At 42.3% G+C, this 25,153-nt stretch overlaps 1 protein-coding gene across 1 annotated transcript; it reads right to left on the reverse strand.

The window, feature by feature from the left end:
* Window positions 1-2,661: 2,661 nt before the first annotated feature.
* On the reverse strand, window positions 2,662-17,115 carry LOC146802459 (cis-aconitate decarboxylase-like). Its single transcript, XM_085622048.1, has 5 exons — window positions 16,996-17,115; window positions 14,253-14,414; window positions 11,521-11,610; window positions 6,915-7,120; window positions 2,662-4,844 (listed from the first exon to the last, which is right to left on the reverse strand). Exons 1-5 carry the CDS (start codon window positions 17,005-17,007, stop codon window positions 3,899-3,901), a joined length of 1,416 nt encoding a protein of 471 aa, XP_085478174.1. The 5' UTR covers window positions 17,008-17,115; the 3' UTR covers window positions 2,662-3,898.
* Window positions 17,116-25,153: the final 8,038 nt, after the last annotated feature.

Raw genomic sequence — 25,153 nt, forward strand, 5'->3', positions numbered from 1 at the left:
TCACCTCTCTCACTCCTGCAGAAGTTATATTCCTTCTTACCATAACTAAATCAGGTTCTCCCCTTGATATCATTCCTGCTAAAATCTCTTCTAGATTTTCCACACAGCTAGCCACACCCATCTGTTCCATTCTTAATAGCTCCTTGAGTACAGGCAGACTCCCTCTTGAATGGAAAGATGCTCAAGTAGTTCCTATATGCAAAAACCCTAAAATTCCGACTACTGAGCTGTCTATCGCCCCATATCTTTGCTCCCCCTTCAGAGCAATCTCATTGAAAGACATATAAACAGACATCTGTCTGATTTAATAGAATCCTCTCATCACCTTGATGTCTCCCCGTCAGGTTTTCTGACCAAACACAGTACTGAATCGGCTCTGATCAAGGTAACTGATAACATCAGAATGACTCTGGACAAGGGTCAGGTGGCAGCATTTGACACCATCTCACATCAGATCCTACTGGAGAGACTTCGAGACATTGGGTTACAGGGGCTTGCACTGAAGTGGATGACAGACTTCCTAACTGATAGAATCCAGACGGTCACTCTGGGGACTTACAGATCAAAATCCACCAAAGTTACCAAGGGGGTCCCGCAGGGCTCTTGTTTGAGCCCCACTCTTTTTAACATTTATGTTACCCCCTTGGCTAAACTCATGAGGAACCTAGGGTTCAATCCCATGTCATACGCGGACGATACCCAGCTCTTCCTCACCTTTGACAAAAATAGACCAGACATACAATCCATTTTTTCTGAAGGCATGAAGGCTATTGCTGCCTGGATGCGGACTAACTTCCTCCAATTAAATGCTGAGAAATCAGAGATCATGCTGTTTGGAGGAGCAGCTATAAGCTGGTCGCCCAGCTGGTGGCCCGAGGAGCTGGGTAATGCCCCATCCCCTAAGGAAGTGGTCAAAAACGTAGGCATCAGGATCGATCAGAACCTCACTCTTGATGCTCATGCCAATACCACTGCGGGCACCTGCTTCTACACTATCACTCTACTTAGAAAGATCTTCCCCCTGCTACCTTCCTCTACCCAAAAACATTGATGCAAGCTCCGGTACTAAGTAGACTAGATTATTGTAATGCTCTGTTATCATCGGCCAACGAAGCCTCCTTAAATAAACTACACGTGGTGCAGAACACGGCTGCCCGTCTTGTAGCAAACGCCCCACCTAGAACAGCTTCTATTCCCCTCCTCAAAAAACTCCACTGGCTCCCTGTGAGAAAGCAGGTCAAATTTAAGATAGATTGCACTGTCTTCAACGCCCTTAATGAACAGGGTCCTTCCTATCTCTCTATCAAACTTATCAAGTATACCTCCTCACGTCCTCTTAGATCAGGCTCTAAACTACTACTATACACCCCTAGAATTAAAAAGGCGCGCTGCGGCGACAGAGCTTTCTCTCACCTTGCCCCTGCTTTCTGGAATGAGCTACCCCTTCAGCTCCGCAACTGTCAGAGCCTCTCTCAGTTCGGGAAGCTGCTAAAAACTCACCTCTTCTTAGCCCTCTATTCTGGCTGAGGCCCTCCGTTCAAGGCGCAGAGATACCCCTTGGGGTGATTCAGCGCTACACAAATCTATAATCTAATCTATAATCTTACTATTAATATTGTATGTAGAACCCGAAACATTTGTATTAAAAAAAAGAAAATATTGGGCAGAAACCCATTCATTGGAAAGAACAAGTCATTTAAAATGGTCAAGTTCACGTGTAAAGCTGTGTAATAGAAACATTCTGCAGAGTTTAGATAAAAAGACTTATGCAACTATTAATTATTAAAAAACATGTTCATGAAAAGGTCAAGAGTTAAACATTTAGCAAAACTAGTCAATTAGGCTTGTCAAGCAGTGTTGCTTTAGACATTTGAGGCATAGTACGAATAAATATGATCGCTTAGTGCATTTTCTACATTTAAAAGCATTACATTTTTCTTTAAGTTTGTGTGTTAATTCTGTACATTTATTATGAACTATATTATTTTATCTCTATTACTGAAATGCCTCTACAACCTTGCATAAAGTAGTCCAGTCTTACCTGAAAATAGGCCCAAAGACACAAGGGATGGGCTGCGAATTTACCTGCAGAACTGGGACATGCCTGACTCCCCAACTAGACAGTGCAGAGCTGCCCAGCGACAGGCGCACTAGATAGGCCATCTAAATTGGAATTATAATCTTACCTTATATTAGTGATGAGCACCTCCCTTAATGGCAAGTGAATATTTGAGATCACATCGGGCAATACATGTCACCTACACATATTGGAGCTGTGAAAACTATAATGTACACTCAGACTTGCTAACTGCAGGATATGATGTATACACCACAAATGAAAAAGGATTGTGTGGGAATTTTCTTTCTTATCTCTTTCTCTGTTTTTTCCCCCTACAGCCTCTCTGATCCTGGTAGTTGGATGATCAACATGTTAAGTGCCAATGTCATAAATCAACATGTTAAGTGACAATGCCATAATTCATGCAGTGTGGGTTTTTCTGTTTTTCTTTTCTGTAACTTCTCAAATTGATAGCAAAATAAATAAATAAAATAAGCAAGCCATTCATTCTTAGGCGAGCTCATCAGCAGTCCTACCTTCAGCATATTTTCATAAAAGATGAACAAGATTTTTTTTAAAGAAATTACATATTCCAATTAGTGTTTTCAAAACAGTAGTTTATTATTGTAAAACGATCACAAATATGCTGTATTGTTCAGATGTTAAGAAAATGGTTTTTCATTAGTGTTTGATCATACAATATTCCGACACACATATAGCAGTCTTAAAAACGAATTCATCAAATGCCATATTTGAAAAGTAATTTCAGCTATGTTACAGGTTTACTTCATGCTTCTATAAAGTTTTATTCTCCATCCACAATCACATAGTTTCACTCAGAAAAAAAATATTATAGCTTCTTTGCATCCTTTGCTGTTTCTACATATTTTTCTTAATCCATAGTTCATGTGATTGTGTGTTTCTGTTCTGTGTGCAGAGCATGGCTAATTGCATTGATGTGTGTGTGTGTAGACGAACACGCTTGACATTGCAGGAATTGTTTTCATGTATGCTTAGAAGGCTTGTCATGAGCTGGCTCTTTTTACTGCCCAACATCAGCTACAGGGGAGGGTGTTTCACGTAGAGTAAGAGCCACTATTAGTGAATGGATCATTCTCCCAAGTTTAATCACTGCTGTTCAAGCAAACAGTGCTATTTGCCAGTGTGGGATAAAAAGTGTAGCTTCACTTTTTCACCTTAGTTGATCATTCTGGATATTGTTGAAACATACTCAATCACTACTCATTTTACCAGGGATATTTTCTCTGCCCGCTACATTAGGGTAGACTCTACTGCATTTCCAGCTGTGTCCTTGCTCAGTGACTATGAATACTTCTCTGTATCTGTTTTGGACCCCATTGAACTCCAACACTGATTGGGCCCCATGCCTCCTCCTGGAAGACACTTCAATTAATTTACCACATTTACTGTGAAGAAGACTGCCTTCGTGCTGCTCTGTGGCTTTACCATGCCATGTTTTACTTCATCACCCGTTGGAGACAAACCCTAGTTGAAATATGAGCTCCTTTGCGGTACTCAAATTCACAGGTGTGTTCGTATCTCTGTCATATCACCACCCCCTCTGTCATATCACAGAATCTACATTAAAATCCCAGTTAGTGTCCGGGCGACTGAAACCTACAGCCCAGCCAGATGTAATCCAAGCACTGTGCTTTTAGTTGGAGGCATCTAGTTGTGATTCTGATTGCCAGGAAAGATTCAACCTTGTCCTGACTAGAATTAGTTAAGAAGGATTTTGTTGAAATTCCTGTGAAGGAAAGGATCAGACTTACAGATCTCTGGCAACTGGCCATGTAACTTCTGTCACTTAGCTCACAGTCAGCGTACCATTTGATCTGCAGTTGACATCTCACTAAGTTTAAGCAAAGAACCCAAGACAGAACAATCAACAACATTTTCTAGTTTCTCTACAGTCTCAATAATGCCATCAACTGCTTCCCTTGAGAGAACCGTGGCCGCGTTGGACCTAAACTTCTTTACTAGATCCTCCTGGCTGAGAGGCTTTCTCCAATGACCATAGAAGGTGTCACAGCGCTCCGTGATTATAACACCATTCTGCAGTGTAACACTTATTTCACAGTAAAGTTTCTCAAAGTTTGGTTTATTGTCTTTGGGGTGCTCCACGTGCATTTTCTGTAGTAACTGCTTCAGCTGTGGTCTGTGAATGTTGTCATCGCTAAAAGATTGCACAGACATCTGCCCATCAAGCAGGGCTGAGCATGCATTGAACTGGAATGAATGCCGGGCCTCGTGCTCGGACTTTGGGAATGGTCGGTTGACATACTTGGCATCTGGAACCTTCAGAACAATTTTCTGGATGCTGTCAATGGGGAGCAATTCATCAGTTTCTACAATGTGCTTCCTGACAGAGCATGCTGCATCCGCCACCCAGTGCATCCCGAGGTGGGCGGGAAATCTTTTGATGGCCACATCTTGTTCACCCAGCAGCCATGTGTAGGAGTTCAGCGAAGGCAGCATCTGTGGAGCATAATCTGCATAAAAGGCCCCAAATCCAGACTCCAGATCTAATATCTGCTTGTTGCCTTCCAGGCCTAAGTATGCTAAGCAGGCTGCTTCCAACCCATTCTTAGCTGCGTTGCCGATGTGCAGAGGCTTCGTCTGAGTTGCTGCATTGGCCATTGGAGCACCTGAATATGAAGCAGCAATAGCCAAAGCTTCTCGGCATCCAGACTGCTCAAGTCCCATAAACTTTGCAGCTGCTGCTGCACTTCCTAAGGTGCCAACCACCGCTGGAGGATGAAACCTGTTGGAAAAAAACATAAGGGTGAATATAGAATACATCAAGCAGACATGAAAAGCAAAAAAAGCAAGACTGATTTATGGCTGTGAATTACACTTAAGTATTTGAAATAATAGCAGATTGCAGGAGCGATTAGAGATATAGCAAATCTGGTATCCATATATGAGGGAGGCACTCATGGGCATCAATGTCACCGCTACTAATGTAACTCACCAGGTTTGGAGAGGTATCTGGACTGTGCATCAACTGGGACAATTTCTGGTTATTCCTGCCAGTGGCCTTGAGAAACAGGGATGGTAACTACTATCCTAATGGTGGACTACATTGGGAAAGTACACATTTTCAATATCTAGGTGGCACGTGATAAGAGAACTCAATAAATGCTCGACATGAGCAGGATCATAGCTTGGCTATAGAAGTTGATTGCATTTGGGAATTCATTGCCCTTGTCTTTAATGGAGAGAATCTCCTTACCTAAAATGGTATTCCTACCATGTTGCCTATACAAGGTTGCAGGTCTTGGTGACCCCTTTGATTAGCGAACCATTTAAAGAGTTAGACCAACTATTGGTCTCACTGGTTTGGGCAGGTAAGAGGAGGTGAAGAACACTAGCCCTTTTGAAATTACCAAGAGAACAGGGAGAACTGAGATTACCTTATATATGTTCTGAACTAGCTGGGCCTGTGGAACTAAACCTGTTGCTATAAAAGCGTCAGAAAATCCTGAGTGGGGAGGCGCGGCGCTATATGAGCTTCTTAACATAACATAACATATAAATAGGATGACATCACACATACAACACAGAGTGGAATGGCTAGATGAAGAGAATACTGGAGAAGAAGCTGTCACAGGGCACACATAGTCAAGAAGCGCTACTCATCCTTCTAATGATTGGGCAAAAGGTCAGGGTTATATATCTATATATTCTAAGACAGGTGTGATAGGTCTGGGAGAGAATTGTTAAAGCTGTACTGAGAGCAACTCCATTTGTGAGGGATATGAGATCGGGATGTATCATAATCTTCAAAAATAAAGCACAAGATTTGTCAATATGGAGATGGCAGGAAGGGGGTGCAAAGCAATGGAAGATCTATATCTCAATGACATCTTTATCACTTTCAGGAAGACATAGGCGCGTGTTAGTTCCTACTGTACAGGTCTCCTTAAGAGCCTGGTTTTATAAACTCCTAAAACATTTCCTTCGTAATTATCTCATTAATTGGCTGCAGTTTACTGGAATTAATCCAGATTTAGAGGGAGAGAAAAATGTCTATCAACATCCAGCCAACACAGCAGATATTCACCATCCAACATGGAACAGATTCAGGTGGGTTGCAGAGTTTTAGATTACCGACTTCCACAAACACTCCAAGAAAAGTTCATATTCTACAATCTAAGGACCAGATTTATAGTTTGGTGTAAGGATTTGCCATGCCGGAATATATTACCCCCGCCATGGCGAGAGTACTCCACATGCCAAATTTTGAATTGTCCATTGGCCCAGCGGACATCTCTTACATTTGCAGGAACCACTGTCAGGTGGTTCCTGTAAATGCATTGAAAGTTTGAAGGACATCTCCGTCAACATGACCTTCTGTACATCACATCTAATTTAAAAAAAAAAAAAATCTTCAAGCAGAATTTTGTTTGTGAAAATTAAAACAGCAATGACCCCTTCACCAAGGGAGTTTTCTTCCATGGCTTGAGTGTCATTTTGCAGTGTTCACTGCCCCCTGCAGCCAGGCTTTACCTGGCGGTGACAGACAGAAAAAACTGGACATATGTTTGCCAACTCTAAATAGAGTGAGCGAGCACATGGCCAAACCTCCATTGTCCCTTTCCCTGTCGGACAGTCGGAGGTGTATGTAGATGGCAGAGACGGTAACGTTTTCGTCATCTACATACTGAAGTTCTGCCCGACACTAAATGATGCAGCCAGAACTTCACTTTTGCAGAGAGGGTACTCCATCACTTTTGAGGTTTGCATTTAGGTCACTACCAGTATGTCACAATTACTCTGCTGTCCAATATCTGTTCCAAAACATATTTCAGGTTCTTTACATCAGGCTTACCTTTTGGGAATGTCGCTGGCTTCATTGGAAAAACGCATAAGTCGGCCCTGTACTTCAATGCCCACGTTGAAGGCTAGAAGCAGGTCTAGTCCTGAGTACTTCTGCTTGGGAGGCAAGGCTTCTGCTATGGAAATCAAAGTGGGGAGAACAGCCCCTGATGGGTGTGTGGCTGGGTGCCACGTATCATCAAAATCCATTGAGTGAATCTAAAAGGAAACATGTAAATGAATACATTTATTGATAAATCATTGTGCAAATATAACTACAGTAAGAAGATTTGGCATTAAAGTTCAACACAAAATAAATGTAAGTGATTGAAGAAGCAGGCCTACTTAGAGAGCACAAGCTTCAAATGTATAATTCTTGTTTCTGTCACTCATGCCTTTCACTTCAAAATTTTTAGACTACTGACCAATAAACTGGATTCAACCTCACAGGGCCGCCTATTTCAGACTTTACTTCACGACCAACCACAGGGACAGGAGTCTTTTTTGTTTAAATTCGGGGACCAGAAATTCTATAAAAAAGTCAGTTTGAAGATCCTGCAGGCTGCCCTTAGGAACTGGGCATATGTTCGGAGGGCTCTGGCAATCCCATATTACCACGCATATGCTCCAATCTGGGACTCCCCGGGCACTCCGGAGTGCCTTCAGGACCAGTTGTCCCAACCTTTAAAAACAGCTGGCGTGAGGACATGGGGATATCTTTGGGGCAACTCGGGTCTTTTGGACTGGGATTCCTTAGCTTTACTAACAAATGGATCTTTAACAAGATTTAAGTTTTACCAACTCTCCGCCTGGTGGTCAAGACAGATGGTACAGCGACAGAGGGACCTTGAGATACTTGAACCTGTCACTAGGGGAGGCGGGTGGAAACGTGAGGTTTCATTTTGGTATAGGGCTTTATTGGGGGCAACAGAAATGTTAAACTGTGAGTTGGCTAGTCTCTGGGGTAATTTGATATCAGATAGTCCCGAAGCTATAAATAAGATCTGGACAGATTCTTTTTCTTTGTCTCAGAGCCTTATAAAACCGGCCAACCTAAGGAGAAACCATCTGTTCACGGCCTATCGGGTGTATTGGACCCCTGCTAGATTGACCAGGGTCACACGAGTGAGCTACTGTTGCCCGCACTGTAAACTCCCGTCAGCTGATGACACTCATATATTTTTAGAATGTCCAAAGATTCTTGAATATTGGCAAGAGATTTTTGACTTCCTGGGGAAGGTTTTAACAACCACCATTATATGCTCTCCGAGGTTAGTTTTTTTTGGCCTACCACCTGGTTATAACGTTAATAATCATTCCACACAATTTATATTCTATGTGATGGTTATAGCTAGGAGAGAGATTTGCAAAGAATGGAAGTCAACGGCCCCCCCAGGTTTACTGACTGCTTACGAAATGTTATAGAAGTCAGGAAGATGGATATGGTGTGCCAAGCAGAGAATACGGATAATGTGTGGTCGGAATTGGTGGCCTGGTTGTCGACATAATGGTCCGATGATTATGCCAGAGGTTTGTTTAGATCCGGTCCTCCCCAGCCCTGAGGTATTCCATCATAGGACAGGGGAGTGGGACAAGGAAACAGCCTACCTCTGGGCGACCCCTATTGCCACACATTGAGTCCAGGGCGGTATCAATAGACAATGTGAAAGGCATATGGGATTTCCATCTAGAGTATAGACTGGCGGCATATATGAGGACAATAAAAAAGAAAAAAAAAAACTCATGTATGCATCATTTTAAATGCAAGCAGATAAAAGAGTTTAGCAGGTGGGTTCTGTTGATGGGTGTTGTATAAAAAAGGTTCACACCTGAAAGAAAAGGGCATATTGATATTGTAGCATTTCACCTGCTCTCAAAATAAGGAGAGGGTAACAGGTTTTGCCTCAATCTTTTAAAATATGGCGGACAATCTTTTTGTTATCTTCTATGTTACATAGGCAATTACAAATATTGCAGGATTGACTGGATCCGTTTTTGACCTATGACAGGTCTGTATGGACTAAAGTTTTGTTCTTTTTCATGAAAGCATTTTAGCTCCTAACAGCCATATTTTAGTAACTGAAAATATTTTTGAGTCTGCACTAGTTTATTACTTTCATAAACAAACTGTGTCAAATTCAATAGGTCATGCCTTGGCAAACTGGTCCAACTGGCATCAGAGGTGCAGGCTACATACACAGCAAGCATTGAAAGGTAATATAAAAAATAAATAAAAAGCACACTTTGAACCTGCTTTGTCACTGACGAGGAAGAAGCTATCTTAAAGAGGATAAGAACAATGTGCACAGGATTAGTGCAGTCACTCAAAGTGAAAGGAGCCAATGGGTAAAGTGGGCAGTCCAATTACGCCATGCTGTATACTGTGTGGGCGGAAGCCAATGTGTACAACAATTAAACAGACCAAAGGATGAAGCCCACTGCACAAAAGTCCCTCTATGTACGCACATTTGATATTATTTTTATATTTTTAAAAACAATAATCTGCGAGGCGGCTACATCTTTCTCATAGGCCATCTAGAAACAGAACATGGCTCTTAATTTCTGCTTGGCTGGGCTTCTGTTCCAGTGATAAGAGCCAGACCAAAGCAAATAGCAGCTCCGAGAATGAGCATGTTTATATTGTCATTAAAATTGGCCTGCCTAAAAAGCCTACTATTTGTTCTTGTGTTTGATTCAGGACATACGATATAGACGCCCCTGTCACTTAGCGGTAATTCCTATCTGAGTGCTGAGCTCCAACCCGCTACAATCCTTCCCACATGGTTCAGTCTCTTGTCATACAGCACACTGAAGAGGCTTTACCCCCAAATAACAAGAATCTGGGGTGAGACGGTCCAGGGAAGTGGGTGGAGCATTGATAAGGAAGGATTCATAGAAGCTGAGCTGGGCAGATGTCCTAAGGTGGAACACAGTTATAGGGACAGGAATCAGACCAGATTGGCGAAAGGGTTGAACAGGCTGGAGACGGCGGTGCTAATACAAATTTAAATATGGGAAATGGTGTCAGAGATCATGGAGACTCAAAGTTTGTGTAGGAACATGCTGAAACGGTCAGAAGGTGAATGGAAAGCACATCAGATCAGGCATGTTGAATGGCGGGGTGGACACACACACAATATTTGGGTTAAGGAAGATTTTGAGGATTTGGGGGCATATCAACAAGGGCCTTATCTAGGCTTTTTTGGCTGTAAAAGCCAAAACAGCGGAGATAAAACTATCGCCCTATTTACAAGTGGGTGCTAACATGCATTAGCGCATGTTAGCACCCGTTTTCCCGACGCTTCGCTTTGCATCTCTAATGAGATGCAAAGTGGGCATCACTGGGCAGTATTGCATGTAAATTATCGCTGATGTGCACATCACAATATTTACAAAGAGGCCCACGCATTTTAAGCCAAAAACTAACGTCTGTTAAAATGCTGATTTACGTATACTTAACATTGGGGGTGGATTATGCTGATACGACCACAGGGTCGTATCAGCAAGGTTATCACCGTTTTCCATGGAACATCGCTGGAAAACCAGCGATGTTCCATGGAAAACACCGTTATCCCTAGAATAATTATCGCCATTGCGCTGTGCGTTGTTAATACAGCGCTAGCATGGCAATAATTTCCAGCGATAGCCGGCAAAAAAAAAATTCACGCTGAGCACGGCCAGCGATAATTATCGCTGCCGCTTGATAATATGCCCCAAAGGTTTTAAGGTTAAAGGTAAGCCTGTTTCAATTAAGAAAGAAACACACACATTGGCGCAGTGCATAACAATTTCTAGAAAATAGACATTCATATTAGTGTGCAGGGTCTACATCTTTTGTGTTGCTTCCTTTCTTACTCGACCCCTCAACTACATAGCATACTAAATTTGCCTTCGCTGCTTTTGCTGGCTCTTTTATGAAAGCAGAACTGTAATCAAGAAAGGTGCCAGTCTCTGAATACCCTAGTTACATTCTTCAATACAATTTTATGTCACTATCCATGAAATGGTTTTATTGATATCTCTTGAAATATTTCACTCTTTCATGGTTGACTGGCATTTGTAGGGCCCGATTCACAGAACTAACTTAGGACAAATTCCTAAACTTGCTACTTTTGGTATTCACAGAAGTTAGGATTTTGTCTTAAGTTTGTCTTAAGACAAACTTAAGACAGACTTAATACAGACTTAAGACAAACTTAAGACCGACTTAAAACAGACTTAAGACTGACTTAAGACAGACTTAAGACAGACTTAAGACTGACTTAAGACAGACTTAAGTTAGGATTTTGTCTTAAGTTTGTCTTAAGTCTGTCTTAAGTCTGTCTTAAGTCTGTCTTAAGTCTGTCTCAAGTTTGTCTTAAGTTTGTCTTAAGTTTGTCTTAAGTCTGTCTTAAGTCTGTCTTAAGTTTGTCTTAAGTCAAACATAAGACAAAATCCTAACTTCTGTGAATACCAAAAGTAGTAAGTTTAGGATTTTGTCTTAAGTTAGTTCTGTGAATCGGCCCGTAGTGTTTAGTGGGCCCACACACACCAACAGAGAAAGGGATAAAGGCAATAATAATTGCCTTAATAATAAATTGATGAACATTATAACAAAAAAGTTCTTTAAAGGTTCTTACAGCAACTCCATTGGTGAAGGAAGCGTACAGAGGAGGAAGTCTGAGATTTGCCTGGCCCCAGACGGTACTGGATCGGTCAGAGCTGTAGATCTGGAAAACAACAAATGCAATGCTGAGACCAGATAATCATTTCAGTGAGGCAGGTAACAAAAGATAATGTATCATATACAAAAAAGCCCTTCTTACACGTTGCACATCAAGTCTGAATTTTAGGGGTTCCCCAATTCTTCTTTTTAGGTGGGGGAGGTTCTAGTACCTACTTATGAACCCACCCATATGTGTATTTAAAGATAAAGGCTGGTCCTGTGCCAGAAGGTTATTCTTACAGTGTAAAGAAAATACTAAAAATGTATGTGTTTAGGAAGTGCCTCACGTAAGCAACCACCAAGGAGCAATTGGCAGGTTCTTGCTAGCTTGCTCGGTCTCTCATCATCGGCACTTTCCTAAAAAGGAACGAAAACCAACACCCAAACTATGTGTGGAAAAATTGTAGATATGCGACCTAAAAACTACTAACTGTGTATGGTACACATCTAAACATATGTGTTCCCTATAGATCACCCTCTAAGGAGAAGAGCTTCTTCCGTACAAGCACTACAACGTTTAAAAATGAGTTACGGAAAGGCACACTGCATTTGTCTTTAATTTGAAGTGCCCACACTCATAATAAAAACAATTCCACGTTTAGACCATTTTAAGCAGAACAGCCAGCATGAAAAGTGAAGTGCCAAAGAAACATACTTTAAAAATTGTGGTGCTTTTGAGGAAGAAGCGCTCCTCCCTTGAGGGGGATCTATAGGGTCCACATATGTTGAGATATCCCAATCCCAATAATTTATAGCCTACAAAACAATCACTGGGCCATTCGTCGCTCACCGGACATTTGGTGAGAATGTCTCTCATGACAATGCTAATATACTGATAAAATGACTAGTCACTGGCCAGTCATGGCATAATTTATTCTACTAGTCATCAGAAAGGGGGTAGTTCATCCTAAGCCAAGTGGATACAACCAGTTTGCTCCTATGTCTATTGTATTGGTCGCTGGGAGATCTGAAATTCAGATCTTGGTGCCCTCACACACCTGTTAGGGTGCCATGCTTCATCGTTGGGTGCGCCTCGTCTGGCTGGCGCTGCAATGCCTGACCGGTCTGGGGGCTTCTTTAACGGAGATCTTTTGATCTGGAGATGCCGTATAGATGAATGCAAGTGAGGGGGAGAAAGGGTTGTGAGTGGGTGATAACTAAAATAGACTGGTCGCCTAAAGACTTTTTTTATAGTTGTGGAAGGTGACCAGGACTAGCGTAAAAACAGAGGAGCTGTCAAGTGGTCTTCAGGTACCAGGATAGCTACTAGACTAGTGTGATCACTAATATGGTATGGTCGACATGTTTCGTGCCTTGGTTGCCCCAAAGTCAGGCAGCACTCCTTCAGGACCTAGGAAAACGCTATTAGTGTCCCCTATCAGGGGCTAGGGCTCTCCTTTCTAACAAGAATGGCAATTTGTGTTAACCAGTGACCCAAGGCGGGTGCCGATCAGTGATACCACTTGGAGAAAGGGGACACAAGGTGGAAAAATACCAGCGACATGATTTAAACAAAAGGAAATAGTGTGTAGCATACACATTCAGTGCAGTTTTTTAAAAGTGCCAAGGTGTACACGTTCGAGTATCAAGGTGAAATATTCCTGTTAGCTTATCTAGGGAGTGTCCTTTCCTCACGGTCCACAATGTAACAGACAATATAATTAAAATCAATTAAAAATTCTTAAGTGCAACACATAAGATAAGGACATATAGTTTGTAAGGTTATGAACTACAGTATAGAGCTTCCAACGTTTGGTTGGCCCGTGATAGGCATGCTTGTGACTTACCTTACTTGAGGTTATGTAGTGCTTCATAGGCGTAATGGAGGGTCCCAACCAATATGAGGGACACCTTCATGGATGGGGGGAAAAAGAGTGGCCATAGTCAGACCTAATGGGTATCATTTTATGCTCAGCAGTGAGGGTCCGCAGTAGCATTGTTGCCTATGAAAACATTTTATTTTGCAAATTGTTATTGTGAGATACACATAACTATGGTGTACTTAATGAAGTGGGTTCTCGTGTTTATCATGCTATAAACACCTGATGTGTTTATTCTGTGTTGTCAGGCCCATCAGGAATTACAGCGCCAGCCAGTCTAGGGGTGCCCAGTAATGACGCATGACACCCTAACAGGTGTGTGAGGGCACCAAGATCTGAATCCCAGTGACCGAAACGATAGCCATAAGTAGAAAACTGGTTGTATCCACTTGGCTCAGGAGGAACTACCCCCTTTCTGATGACTAATGAACTACTCTCAGGAAGAGGTAGGGTGTAGGACCTTGGTAAATGATCATGCACTTCCTTCCCTCCATTGATTTAAAGAAAAAATAATTGAATCAACTGCAAAGACAATCTCATCCAATTTATTCCTCAACAGTAAGTAATTGTGGTATCAAAGCTGGCTCAAAATAAAGGTCTGTCTGAGCAACAGTGGAAGTGATGGTCACCATGCATAGCTTAGTAATGAATAAATATGAAGCTTAGTTTTAGCATATGGATACATTAATTCGGATTGTGACCATGCAACATATGCTTCATTTAATAGGCGATGTCATAGATAGTCTTTAAAAAAAATCAATTTAAGAGAAACGAAGTGAAAATTGTTTCACAATATACCCTGATTTCCAGGGTGCAGAATTCTTACCTTGCTATATTGCAAGACCTTTTGAAAGACCTCAGTGCCGGTGCCCAGGAGCCCGACTCCCAGGGTGTCCAGGATCATGCGTTTGCTCCTCTGAAGCACCGTCTCCGTCAGGTGGCCAACTGTCAAGCCGTGAACCATGGTAGCCATACTTCCTGTCACAGTCTAGGGATAAGCAACATGTAATTCAATCAATTGAAGCAGAATCAACAAACAATACCCATTTCGATAACTCTTGACACTTTTCAGTTTACGTCCATTTATGCCAACCCCCAGCAACATTTGTGCTTTTAAATCTCAAGCAAATGTGACCTATTCTTCTCATCGAACCATGTCAATCACAAATGCTCAAAAGGCTGCACTAATGGCAGACTGTGAGTATTCTAAATGCACATAACATGAAGTAACATAGAGCACCATGTCTGAACATTGTCATGCCTTAGCCTCCAGAAATAAAGTAGACTGTACAGAGTCACACATCAGCAAGCTGGGATACCAGGACTGCAGCTCAATACTCTGAATTCTTGCATTTACTGGTAATTTCACCAACTATTTACAAAATACCACAAAATGATTCATATCTTGCTTCGTTAATAATATTTTTTATTACACAGCTCAACGTTACATGTTTGATAAGCTTGAGAAATCTAAAAGGCAGACTCACCTTGCCAAGATTTAAACGTGCAACCTCCACACAGACAGGGACTGATTAATTATTTGTTTAAGCAGTCAACAAGAATTATCTGTGGTCTCAGAATATATACTTTAAAGTCCTGCAAACGTTAGTAGGTATGGATATCTCGCTTACTTGCTTAAAATGCATAAACTCAGACAGTTGGCACTGTCAAACCTCCATTGGGTACAGTTTTATAAAAATGCAACTATTCAGTGCTTAGGTATTAGGGGCCACATTCATCAAAGGTTTTGTGCCACCCTTGCACCACGCAAGTGGACGCAGGGCACCGCAAAACCTAGAATTAGTTTTTCCAAGCTATGTAAGGCCACCTTATGTGGCCCTGCGTGGCTTGGTAAATCTGCAGTAATGCAAGGCAGTGCAAGTCGCTCCTGTGCATTACTCTGCCCTAGGGAGGCATTCTATAAGTGGAGCATGGATATTCCCACGCATCCGCCCATGCCATGGGTGGGAGACCTGGGCATTCATCACAATGCTACACCTTCCTTGGGGAGGCATATGGAGGAGAAATATATTTATTTTTCCTAATTATTCCTCTTTTTTCACGTGCTGCCTTCTGCAGCACACGCAGAAAGAGGATGAAGCCTCAATGGATTGTTTTTGTGCAGGAAGGTTTCCCTTCCTCCAAAAAACCAATCTTGCCTGCAATGCAGGCATCCTTGCACCGTGGTGCAAGAGTGCCTGCTTCGGGACTAGGCAGTCAAAAGTGCACCAGTGGAAGGAGAGAGCAGGAGTGCGCCATGTCTTGACAGATATGGTGCAATCCTGTCCTTTCACGCAGCGCAGCAAGGTGTCTACCCGCATTGGGGGAACAACCTTTACATCGCGGTTAGTGCACCGCGATGCAGTTACATCACAATCGTTACAACGACTGCGATGTTACCACGCCATGCCATTACAACGCAAGTCTTTACATAGACTTGCACTAGATGGCGTGCTAACATTACAAATAGTGTAGTTTACTATCCCAACACCTTCCCCACTGTTAAGTGGACTGGAGTTGGAATAGTAAATTACGCTTTTCTAATGTTAGCACGCCATCTAGTGCAAGTCGATGTAAAGACTTGCGTTGTAAAGGCATGGCGTGGTAACATCGCAGTCGTTGTAACGACCGCGATGTAACGGTACGCGTTGTAAAAACTCGCGTTGTAACATCGTACATCCCCCGCATTGCATTGCGTGAACAAATGATACATTTGGCCCTAGTTCCAATCATGTGTCCTGGCATAACTGAACTCCTGATCTGCACGTGTTCAGTCTCACTCCTCTACCTGCACAAAATAGCTCATAGGGAACCTAGGTCCAGATATACCAAGGCACTTTGTGTATGCAAAAGGTCCGATTCACAAAAAAGGCTCTCAGCACATTGGAGACTTATACACAACATCCAACACCTCCAGTGTATGCAAACCTTCAAACACAACGTCGGCAAACCATGTTAAACACGCGAACATGCGTAAAGCCTGTAATTTTAGGTAGCAAACAGCGCTGTGAGATGACAAGGGTAAAGAAGTGCAAATAACAAGGAAAATAACTGTGCAGGAAACTATACTCTGGGAAACTAAACCCCATTCAGGTTCAAAACTGACACACTTCTTGTGGGTAGAGCAGTGTTTGGATGTGTTTTCGCGTGCAAAAATATGGCAGACAAATATATCAGCCCTATGCCGCCGCCTATGACTTCCGTTTCATATGTTTTTTCAGGTTGTTCATTTTCTACTGTACAAACAGCAAAGGCCTTCACAGAGCAAGCACTGTTGTTTCCTTATTAGGATTTTTAAAATTGCCAAAAAATGCAACAATTGCAAAGATTGAAAATGAATGTCTGTTGCCCCAAGACATGTAAATTACCTCCACGTTGGAAAGATGGCTCATTAAATTGGATGAAAACCAATACTGAGCAAATAATAATTTTCCCACGCACACTACAAATGTTGCTTCTCTGCGAAACAAGTAGGATAGATTCTTTAGAGAGCTCGTGGGTACAGACAGTTTGGGTGATGGATAGACGAGGGGTTAGCTACAAAGACAATTGAAAACAAATTCACTTACCTTAGCAAACATCTTCTCGGACGTCTTGTATTGGTGCTTCTTACAAACAGAAGCTCGGCTGGTGTCTGGTGTGAAGTCACTCGTTAACGCTGTGTTTATATTTGCTAAGTGCTCGCTGTGCTTATATATACCGTGACCGCGACCATTTCCCATACATAAGCTTCCTCTTTTTAATTATTGCACTCTGCAGATTGCGTCATTTCTAACTTTCCAGCTCGTCATCGGCGAGTGTGTGCACGAGTAACAAGGAAGAAATTCCCCGCTTATTGAAGATTGATTGAAGTAGCAGCAGAAGAGACATAATGCAATGTTATATCTTATAATGAGAGCTAATGAATTACAGTAGCGTTTCACAGGTGTGTGTGTGTCACTCTGTGTGTGTGTGTGTCACTCTGTGTGTGTGTGGGTGTCACTCTGTGTGTGTGTGTGCTGTTTTTTCAGTTCGGTTGGATTTTATATCTGATTTACAATCTGATGAGCGAAATGTGCATGTCAGCAAAATCATAGGGTGGAGTGAGCCAGAGCCGAGGCAGAGGTCTGGTTTTGAGCCCAGCCTTTGCAAGATTTTATACATAAATGATACAGTTGGGCACATTTAAAATTGTGCATTATTAGTAGCAACTGTGCTTTTAATTTAGTATAGAATTCCATACCTCATGCTCTCTCAGAATATCAACAGACCATTTAGCATGCGATGTGCTCTATGTAAATAGTGAATTATCTATCTATCTATCTATCTATCTATCTATCTATCTATCTATCTATCTATCTATCTATCTATCTATCTATCTATCTATCTATCTATCTATCTATCTATCTATCTATCTATCTATCTATCTATCTATCTATCTATCTATCTATCTATCTATCTATCTATCTATCTATCTATCTATCTATCTATCCACACACACAGAAAGTCAAAATGGATATCTGGTTCTAGGCACCGTGCAAAGTATCGCTGCGGTGAGGAACGAGGGCTCGTATTCCTTTTATGAGAAGGCCTTCCCCGACTTGACAGTTTACAACCACTGTGCCGCTTTTCGGACTTCCATTTTTTCACCAATCATGTCAAAAACGGGTTTCAGTCACAAGGTGACATTAAAAATAAATTAGCACGATGATATACTTTGTGCGCAAAGAAGTTTTAAAATGCCTAATTTTAACCCGAAAGTTGCAGATAATTCATACAAGTTACAATTGGCGAGTGGCACAGTTGGTTGGTATATTTTCATCGTGCCTGCACTCATCTCTATAGTTTTCAAGTGAAAGACTCAAGTTATCGTTTTCGTTTTGACAGAGATTGTACATACAATACTAGCGTAATTTATTTGCTGTATTGTAATGAGTTTGAAATTGTGCAAAAGCATTTACAATGTGTGATTCAGTGAAATGATTAATAGTGCTTTTCGGTAGCAGCAGCATAATGTTGATCAAATCTAATTGTTGGTGATCATATCAATTGAGTTGCAATTTTGCTGCCTTCAATGTGTACGAAATGTTTACACGATGTTTTGTAGTCATTCTAATGCTTTTACACGTTGCAAGATGAATAAAATGCATGTGTGACCTCAGTTACTGCTCCGGAAAGTGTTTCTCTATGTTTACTAATCTGTGAGATTTTAAAAGGCACCTTTCGATCAGTGCTATTCAGATTGAGAAAGGCTGTGAGACAAACGAAACGCGTCCCTAACAGTTATTTTCATTACTGGGTCGTGGGAGGCCCAATGCATTAAAGAGATGTGAACACTTCAGTTTTCCTGTGCATGCGCTTTGAAGAGGTACAGGAGGTGTTATTGTATATATATATATATAACCTACTGGCAGTCGCCAGCAGCTAGTTATAGTTAGGACCTATTTTCCATAGGAAATCCGCAACATTCAATTTGGAATAACGTTGTCGCCGATTAACAATTCTACGCAAAATTTTCCAAACATTTGGCCAGCTCCGGTCCGCTCCTATCATGAAAATTTCACGGTGATTCGTCAAACGGGGGCCGAGAAAGAAGGGGGGTCCCAAAACGCGTTTTCCCCATGCATTTTCCCATAGGACCTGTTGACGCATCTATAGCCCGAATTGCTGAACGGAATTACACCAAATTTGGCAAAGAGGTAGTCCTCAGTTCAGACTCATGCCTTTTGCTTAAATGGTGTAAATCCGTTCAGTAGTTCCTGAGAAAATTAGAGTTAAAAAGATAGATATATCTGGGCGGAGCCTAACCACACATCTCATCGTGAGATCTGATTGGCTGTCAGTACTTCATCCAAGAAGTGTTGGCAGCCATCTTGGGACCAATATACTTGATAGCACCTCATTAAAAAGCATTGCAGTTAATAGAAGGTTTTAAGACTTTAGGTACATTATAAATCATTTGTTGATGGTACCATACTCATTTTAGGATTTGTGGTGTGTTCTAAGGTGATTTTACCATGTGAAAAAGCCTTCTGCTGTGATATCATGAATCATGTTTGAGAGAAAACTATTTTCTCATGCTTTTCCCACAGAGGTTTGGAAGGTGATCTATAAGCTAAACTGAGAGCATATTTTCTGTAAATTCACATTATCTTTCTCAGTCAAGTGAGAATGAAGTCTGACATTCTCAGTAAAACATGTACATCCAACAAGGGCAGAGACTGTCAGTTGATTCCTTTGTGTTCTACTGCAGCTTCCCAGAGTGTTCTAAAGAACAACTAGAGCGCTAACAGTCCTAATTATGACAAACGTATTGCACACCTGAAGCCATCTTGATTGGAATAAAGTGGTAACTCTTAAAACATTTAATTTAAAAAGGAACAAAATGAGGGGGTACATTTAGCTATAGAAAGTATGATTAGTGCTGCAGAAAGAAAAATTAGGGCACATTTTGAGTGACTTCTCAAATCCTCTTCTATTTCATTAAAAAATTCTGACATGCAGACTGAAACATGCATTTTCAATACCAGCAGCAGACTTCCCTGGTGAGCAGTAGCTTTACTACAGTGATCTAATAAGCAACTAGAGAGCTAACATTCGAATTTATGGCAAATGTGTGACACATCTGAATGCCTTCTTGATGGAACCAAAATAAAAAACTGAAAGTATTTCCTACTGAGGAGACTGCAGTAAATGAGGAAATTAGGAAACTTCATAACAAATAAATCTCCCAAGATGGCCATCAGAGACAAAAGAGCCCAAATGTAGCCCAAATATCACCCAGATGTAGCCCAAGTATAGCCCAATGACAGAATGTTCCAGAGTGTTCGTAAGAACAACTAGAGCGCTTACTGTCTTACTTATGATAAAAGTATGGCACACCTGAAGCCATCTTCATTGGAATAAACTGGTAACACTTAAAACATTTAATTTAAAAAGGAACAAAATGAGGGGGTTCATTTTGCCATAGAAATTATGATTAGTGCTGCAGAAAGAAAAATTAGGGCACATTTTGACTTCTCAAATCCTCTTCTATTTCATAAAAAAATTCTGACATGCAGACTGAAACATGCACTTTGAATACCAGCAGCAGACTTCCATGGTGAGCAGTAGCTTTACTACAGTGATCTAATGAGCAACTAGAGCGCTAACATTCAGAATTTATGGCAAATGTGTGAGATATCTGAATACCTTCTTGATGGAATCAAAGTAAAAAACTGAAAGCATTTCCTACTGAGGAGACTGCAGTAAATGAGGAAATTAGGAAACTTCATAACAAATAAATCTCCAAAGAAGGACACCAGAGACAAAAGAGCCCAAATGTAGCCCAAATATCACCCAGATGTAGCCCAAGTATAGCCCAATGACAGAATGTCCCAGAGTGTTCTTAAGAACAACTAGAGCGCTTACTGTCTTACTTATGACAAAAGTATGGCACACCTGAAGTCATCTTGATTGGAATAAACTGGTAACACTTAAAACATTTAATTTAAAAAGGAACACAATGAGGGGGTTCATTTTGCCATAGAAATTATGATTTGTGCTGAAGAAAGAATAATTAGGGCACATTTTGAGTGACTTCTCAAATCCTCATCTATTTCATTAAAAAATTCTGACATGCAGACTGAAACATGCACTTTTAATACCAGCAGCAGACTTCCATGGTGAGCAGTAGCTTTACTACAGTGATCTAATGAGCAACTAGAGTGCTAACATTCAGAATTTATGGCAAATGTGTGAGATATCTGAATACCTTTTTGATGGAATCAAAGTAAAAAACTGAAAGCATTTCCTACTGAGGAGACTGCAGTAAATGAGAAAATTAGGAAATTTCATAACAAATAAATCTCCCAAGATGGCCACCAGAGACAAAGGAGCTTAAATGCAGCACAAATATCACCCAGCTGTCGCCCACATGTAGCCCAATGACAGAAGTGTGCAAAACACTTATTTTTTGTGTATTTGCAGTTTTATATAGTGCAGATTTGTCAGGTATTGGAGTGCTTTACATGAGCATTGGTTACATCACACAAGATCAAATTCATTTTGGTTGTAGACATGAGGAGATTAAGTGATTTGACCAGAATCACACAATGTTGAGCTGAAGCAGAAATTCCAACCTGGTTTCCCAGTTGCAAAGTCTGCAGCTCTGGAAGTAACACCACATCCTCTCCCCTAGGTGCAACATTTAATCAAGTGGTCAACTGGATAAAAAAACATAAAGATTACAAATAATGTAAAAGTTATTGGAAAACTCAGAAAATATGTCCTCATTTTAGTTTTTTAGAGCACCAACCATACTTTTGATGCAAATAAGACCCTCTCATATATGTAATTTCTAAAGGAAATGCTATAGGTATTGCAGTTTTGATTACATCAAGATGACGTCAGGCGTTCCACACTTTTGTAATAAATATAGAATGTTAGCAATCTAGTTGTTCATTGGGATACTGTTGAGATGCAGAGGCCAGGGACACGGACTTTGAAAATTGAAGGCAGGTAGGAGAGTGCAGAGGCAACAATTTGAGCACACTGGGCAGGCAGGAAGGGCAGTGGCAGCACAACAGACTATGGAGGGCAGTGGAAAGGGGGGCAGGGGCAACAAACCAACAATACAGGACTGGCAAGAGAGGCTGTGGCAATATAATAGACCATTGTGGGCAGAAGGAAGAGGCAGTGGTAGTACAACCATACACGCCAACAGACCCGTTTCAGCCAGGAAACGTCCAATGTTTTTAAGCTCAAATGGGTTTTATTTGATCTGTCTCCTGTCTATAATCTCCTCTTTTTCAATGTAACTCAAAGGGGAAAATCAATACCCCAGTTTTTTTTCAAAATCTCCCTCTTACCAAGTTCAAAATGTTCGCAAGTATAGTACATTGGTTCATGGTAGGCAGGAGGAATTGGGGTAGGGACATGGACTCCGATAACAGAGGACAGGAGGGACATGGAGAGGTGCACCATACTGACCCTACAGGGCAGGCATCAGGGTTTGCAGCAGCACAATACACCACACAGGGCATGCGGGACGGGAGTGCAGCACAACAATTCATAGAAAGCAATAGGGAAGGGACAGGACCATGCACATGGACAACAGAGAACAGAGGGGAAAGAGGCAATGGTAGCTAGCTGACCATAATGGACAGACAGGAGAGAAAGCTGCAGCATAACAGACCATAAAGGGCAGGAGGGACGGATCAGGGGCATTACAATGGAACAGACAAGCCAGGAGGGGGGGAATAGGGGTCTGCACATGGAAACAGAGGGCAGGGGGCAAGGGGGCAGGGCAGGAGCAGCTAGATGACCATGGAGGTCAGGCAGGATGGGCACTAGAAACAAGACACACCATGGAGAGCAACAATGAGACTATGATGGCATACACACAGATCATGGAGGGAAGGTGGGAGGGGGTCAGGGGCAGACTAGCTGACCACACAGGGAAGGTGGGAAGGGCCATGGCAGCACAGAAGACCATGCATGGCAAGCAGGAGGGCTAGTGGCAGCACAATAGCTATGATGGGGAAGAAGGAGGGTACAGGGGCATGCAAAAAGGACCATGGAGGATAGAAGGGAGGGTCAGGACCTGGGCACAGACAAGAGAGTTCAGGGAAAGGGGCCTCACAACAGACCGCACGGGGCAGGCAGGAGGAGCAGTTGCAGCACAACAGACCAGGGAGGGCAGAAGGGTGTGGCAGTAAAATGGACCATGGAGGACAGGAGGAAGGGGATAGGGGCATGGCATGTGGACAGGCAGGGTGGAGGTGGCAGGGACAGGTTACAGTCATCTGACAATGCTAGGCAGGTGGGAGGGGAGTGGCAGCTCAACAGAACATTCAGAGTAGATAGGAGTGGCAGGTCCATGGAACATGGAGGGCAAAAAGGATGGAGCAGGGGCATGCACAAAGACATCGGAGGGCAGGGGGAAGGAGAATAGGGGCAGCAAGCTAAGCACAGAGGCTAAGCAGGAGGTCAATGATGGGCCATAGAATTGGGCAATGGAGGGCAGGAGGAGTGGACTGGTACATCATGCTAAATGGAGGGCAGTGGCAGCACATCAGATCATGCATGGCAGGAGGGAGGAGGCTAGTCCATGGATTCAGACAACAGAGGATAGGGAGGAGGTGGATGGGGCAGCAAGCTAACTGTTCAGAGAAGGTGGGTATTAGGAATTTTATTGTTTTTAAAATGTGTGTCTGTGCGAACTACTTAAAATATGAACAAGTATGCAGCATAATCTCACTTTTATTCAGGAAGAAGAGGACGTTTGTGACTGTGACTCCGGGCTCACTTGGCAGAAACACCCCCTGACCCTCCAACCCCATCGCAAAATGTAATGCCCGTGAAAAGGGTAGGTGGACGCAGTGTTATATAGAACATAGTCCTGAGAGCACGATTGAAAATGAAAACTAGATATAGTATATGGTATAAACTATGCACCAAAAAGTGTGATATAAGATGAACCGGGGCATGAAATATAATATGCAATACATTGTGCGCAATGACAGATTCATTGGAGAGCGCAAGATGGCACAGGCACTAGCGCGTGCTATGCGATATGCGCATTGGAGTGTAATATGCAAAGGGCAGTGTTGTGTAACCTAAATAGTCTCTAAAGTTGTAATATAAAATATGTGCTGGGGAGTGTAACGTTGCATATGCACTGTGACAAAGATATGGATCCCAGATTGTAATATGTATGGCATAGCGCTGTGCTTTATAACATAGGCATCGAGGAAGGCACATTAGATGGGGCAATAAAACCAGTGCGATGGCAAGTGTGGCATGACATATTCACGGGGTGGTGTATCAGTGCACATGGGCTAGAGAGTGTCATAGTATACGCACTAGCTGGTGGAATACAACACAGAGGTGTGTGGCACTCGGCGGGCACTGGTGGGTGTAACACAGCATTGGGCTCAGCCAGGAGCACGCTGTGACTCTCAAGTGAGGTTCGTCTCCTTTCCAGAGAGTAAAATAAAAAGTATTACACATCCGGTGGTGGCTGTGTGTTTTATTAACCGTGAGGGGTGTTTCTTGAATAGTTTGGTCGAATTTTTGTTGAATCCCCTTTAAATGGCTTGGTGTGCGTGTGTATTAAATGTGCCCGTCAATAGCTACCCATGTTTGCATAAATAAACGACAAGGGTGTCTACTTGGAGAGTACCCACCGGCGGGGGCGCCGGGATTAGGCACGGTAGGGCGTCAGACACGTCAGAGCTTCACTAGCGGTGTAAATACATTCCACGTGGGTTCATTGTATGCATAGTCGCCTTTTAATGAATATCACGCAAATCGTCATGGTGATAGGTACATACGGTTTGTACAGCATGTCCTAGGTGTTTCTATAAATATATATATTTTTTAAAATAATAAAACCGGCCCCGGGGCCATAAGTGGCCTGAGGAGGAGGCAGCGCAGCCCCACTCCTAAAGAATAATAATTAAAAAAAAGGCCACGACCCGGGGGTTGGGGTCCCCGGGGCCGATTAAGGCCTTGGGAGGACCAAATGTATTTTTTTCAACAAAAAAAATTAGGGTGGAGGCCCTGGGGGATGGGGTCCCCAGAGCCAATAAATTAGAAAAAGAAGGGGGGCCACACAGCCCTCCTTCTTAAAAAAATAAAATAAATAAAAGACCGGCCTCGTGCCGGAGGCCACGCCCCCTCCTTGCAGCACTCTGCAAACGCGCCCCCTGGCCAGTTGTAAGTTGGGGAATTAATTCCCCTTCAATACTGAGGGTCCCTGAGGGT

Source organism: Triturus cristatus, chromosome 8, assembly GCF_964204655.1.
Source record: "Triturus cristatus chromosome 8, aTriCri1.1, whole genome shotgun sequence".
Taxonomy (NCBI): Eukaryota; Metazoa; Chordata; class Amphibia; order Caudata; family Salamandridae; genus Triturus; species Triturus cristatus.

Bases quoted from the DNA above. Each gene is read 5' to 3' on its own strand.
- LOC146802459 (XM_085622048.1), bottom strand. The intron at 11,611-14,252 runs GTAAGAATTCTG...GTTGTTTTCCAG, and splicing joins AGGTCTTGCAATATAGCAAG to ATCTACAGCTCTGACCGATC. The intron at 7,121-11,520 runs GTAAGAACCTTT...GTTTCCTTTTAG, and splicing joins CCTTCACCAATGGAGTTGCT to ATTCACTCAATGGATTTTGA.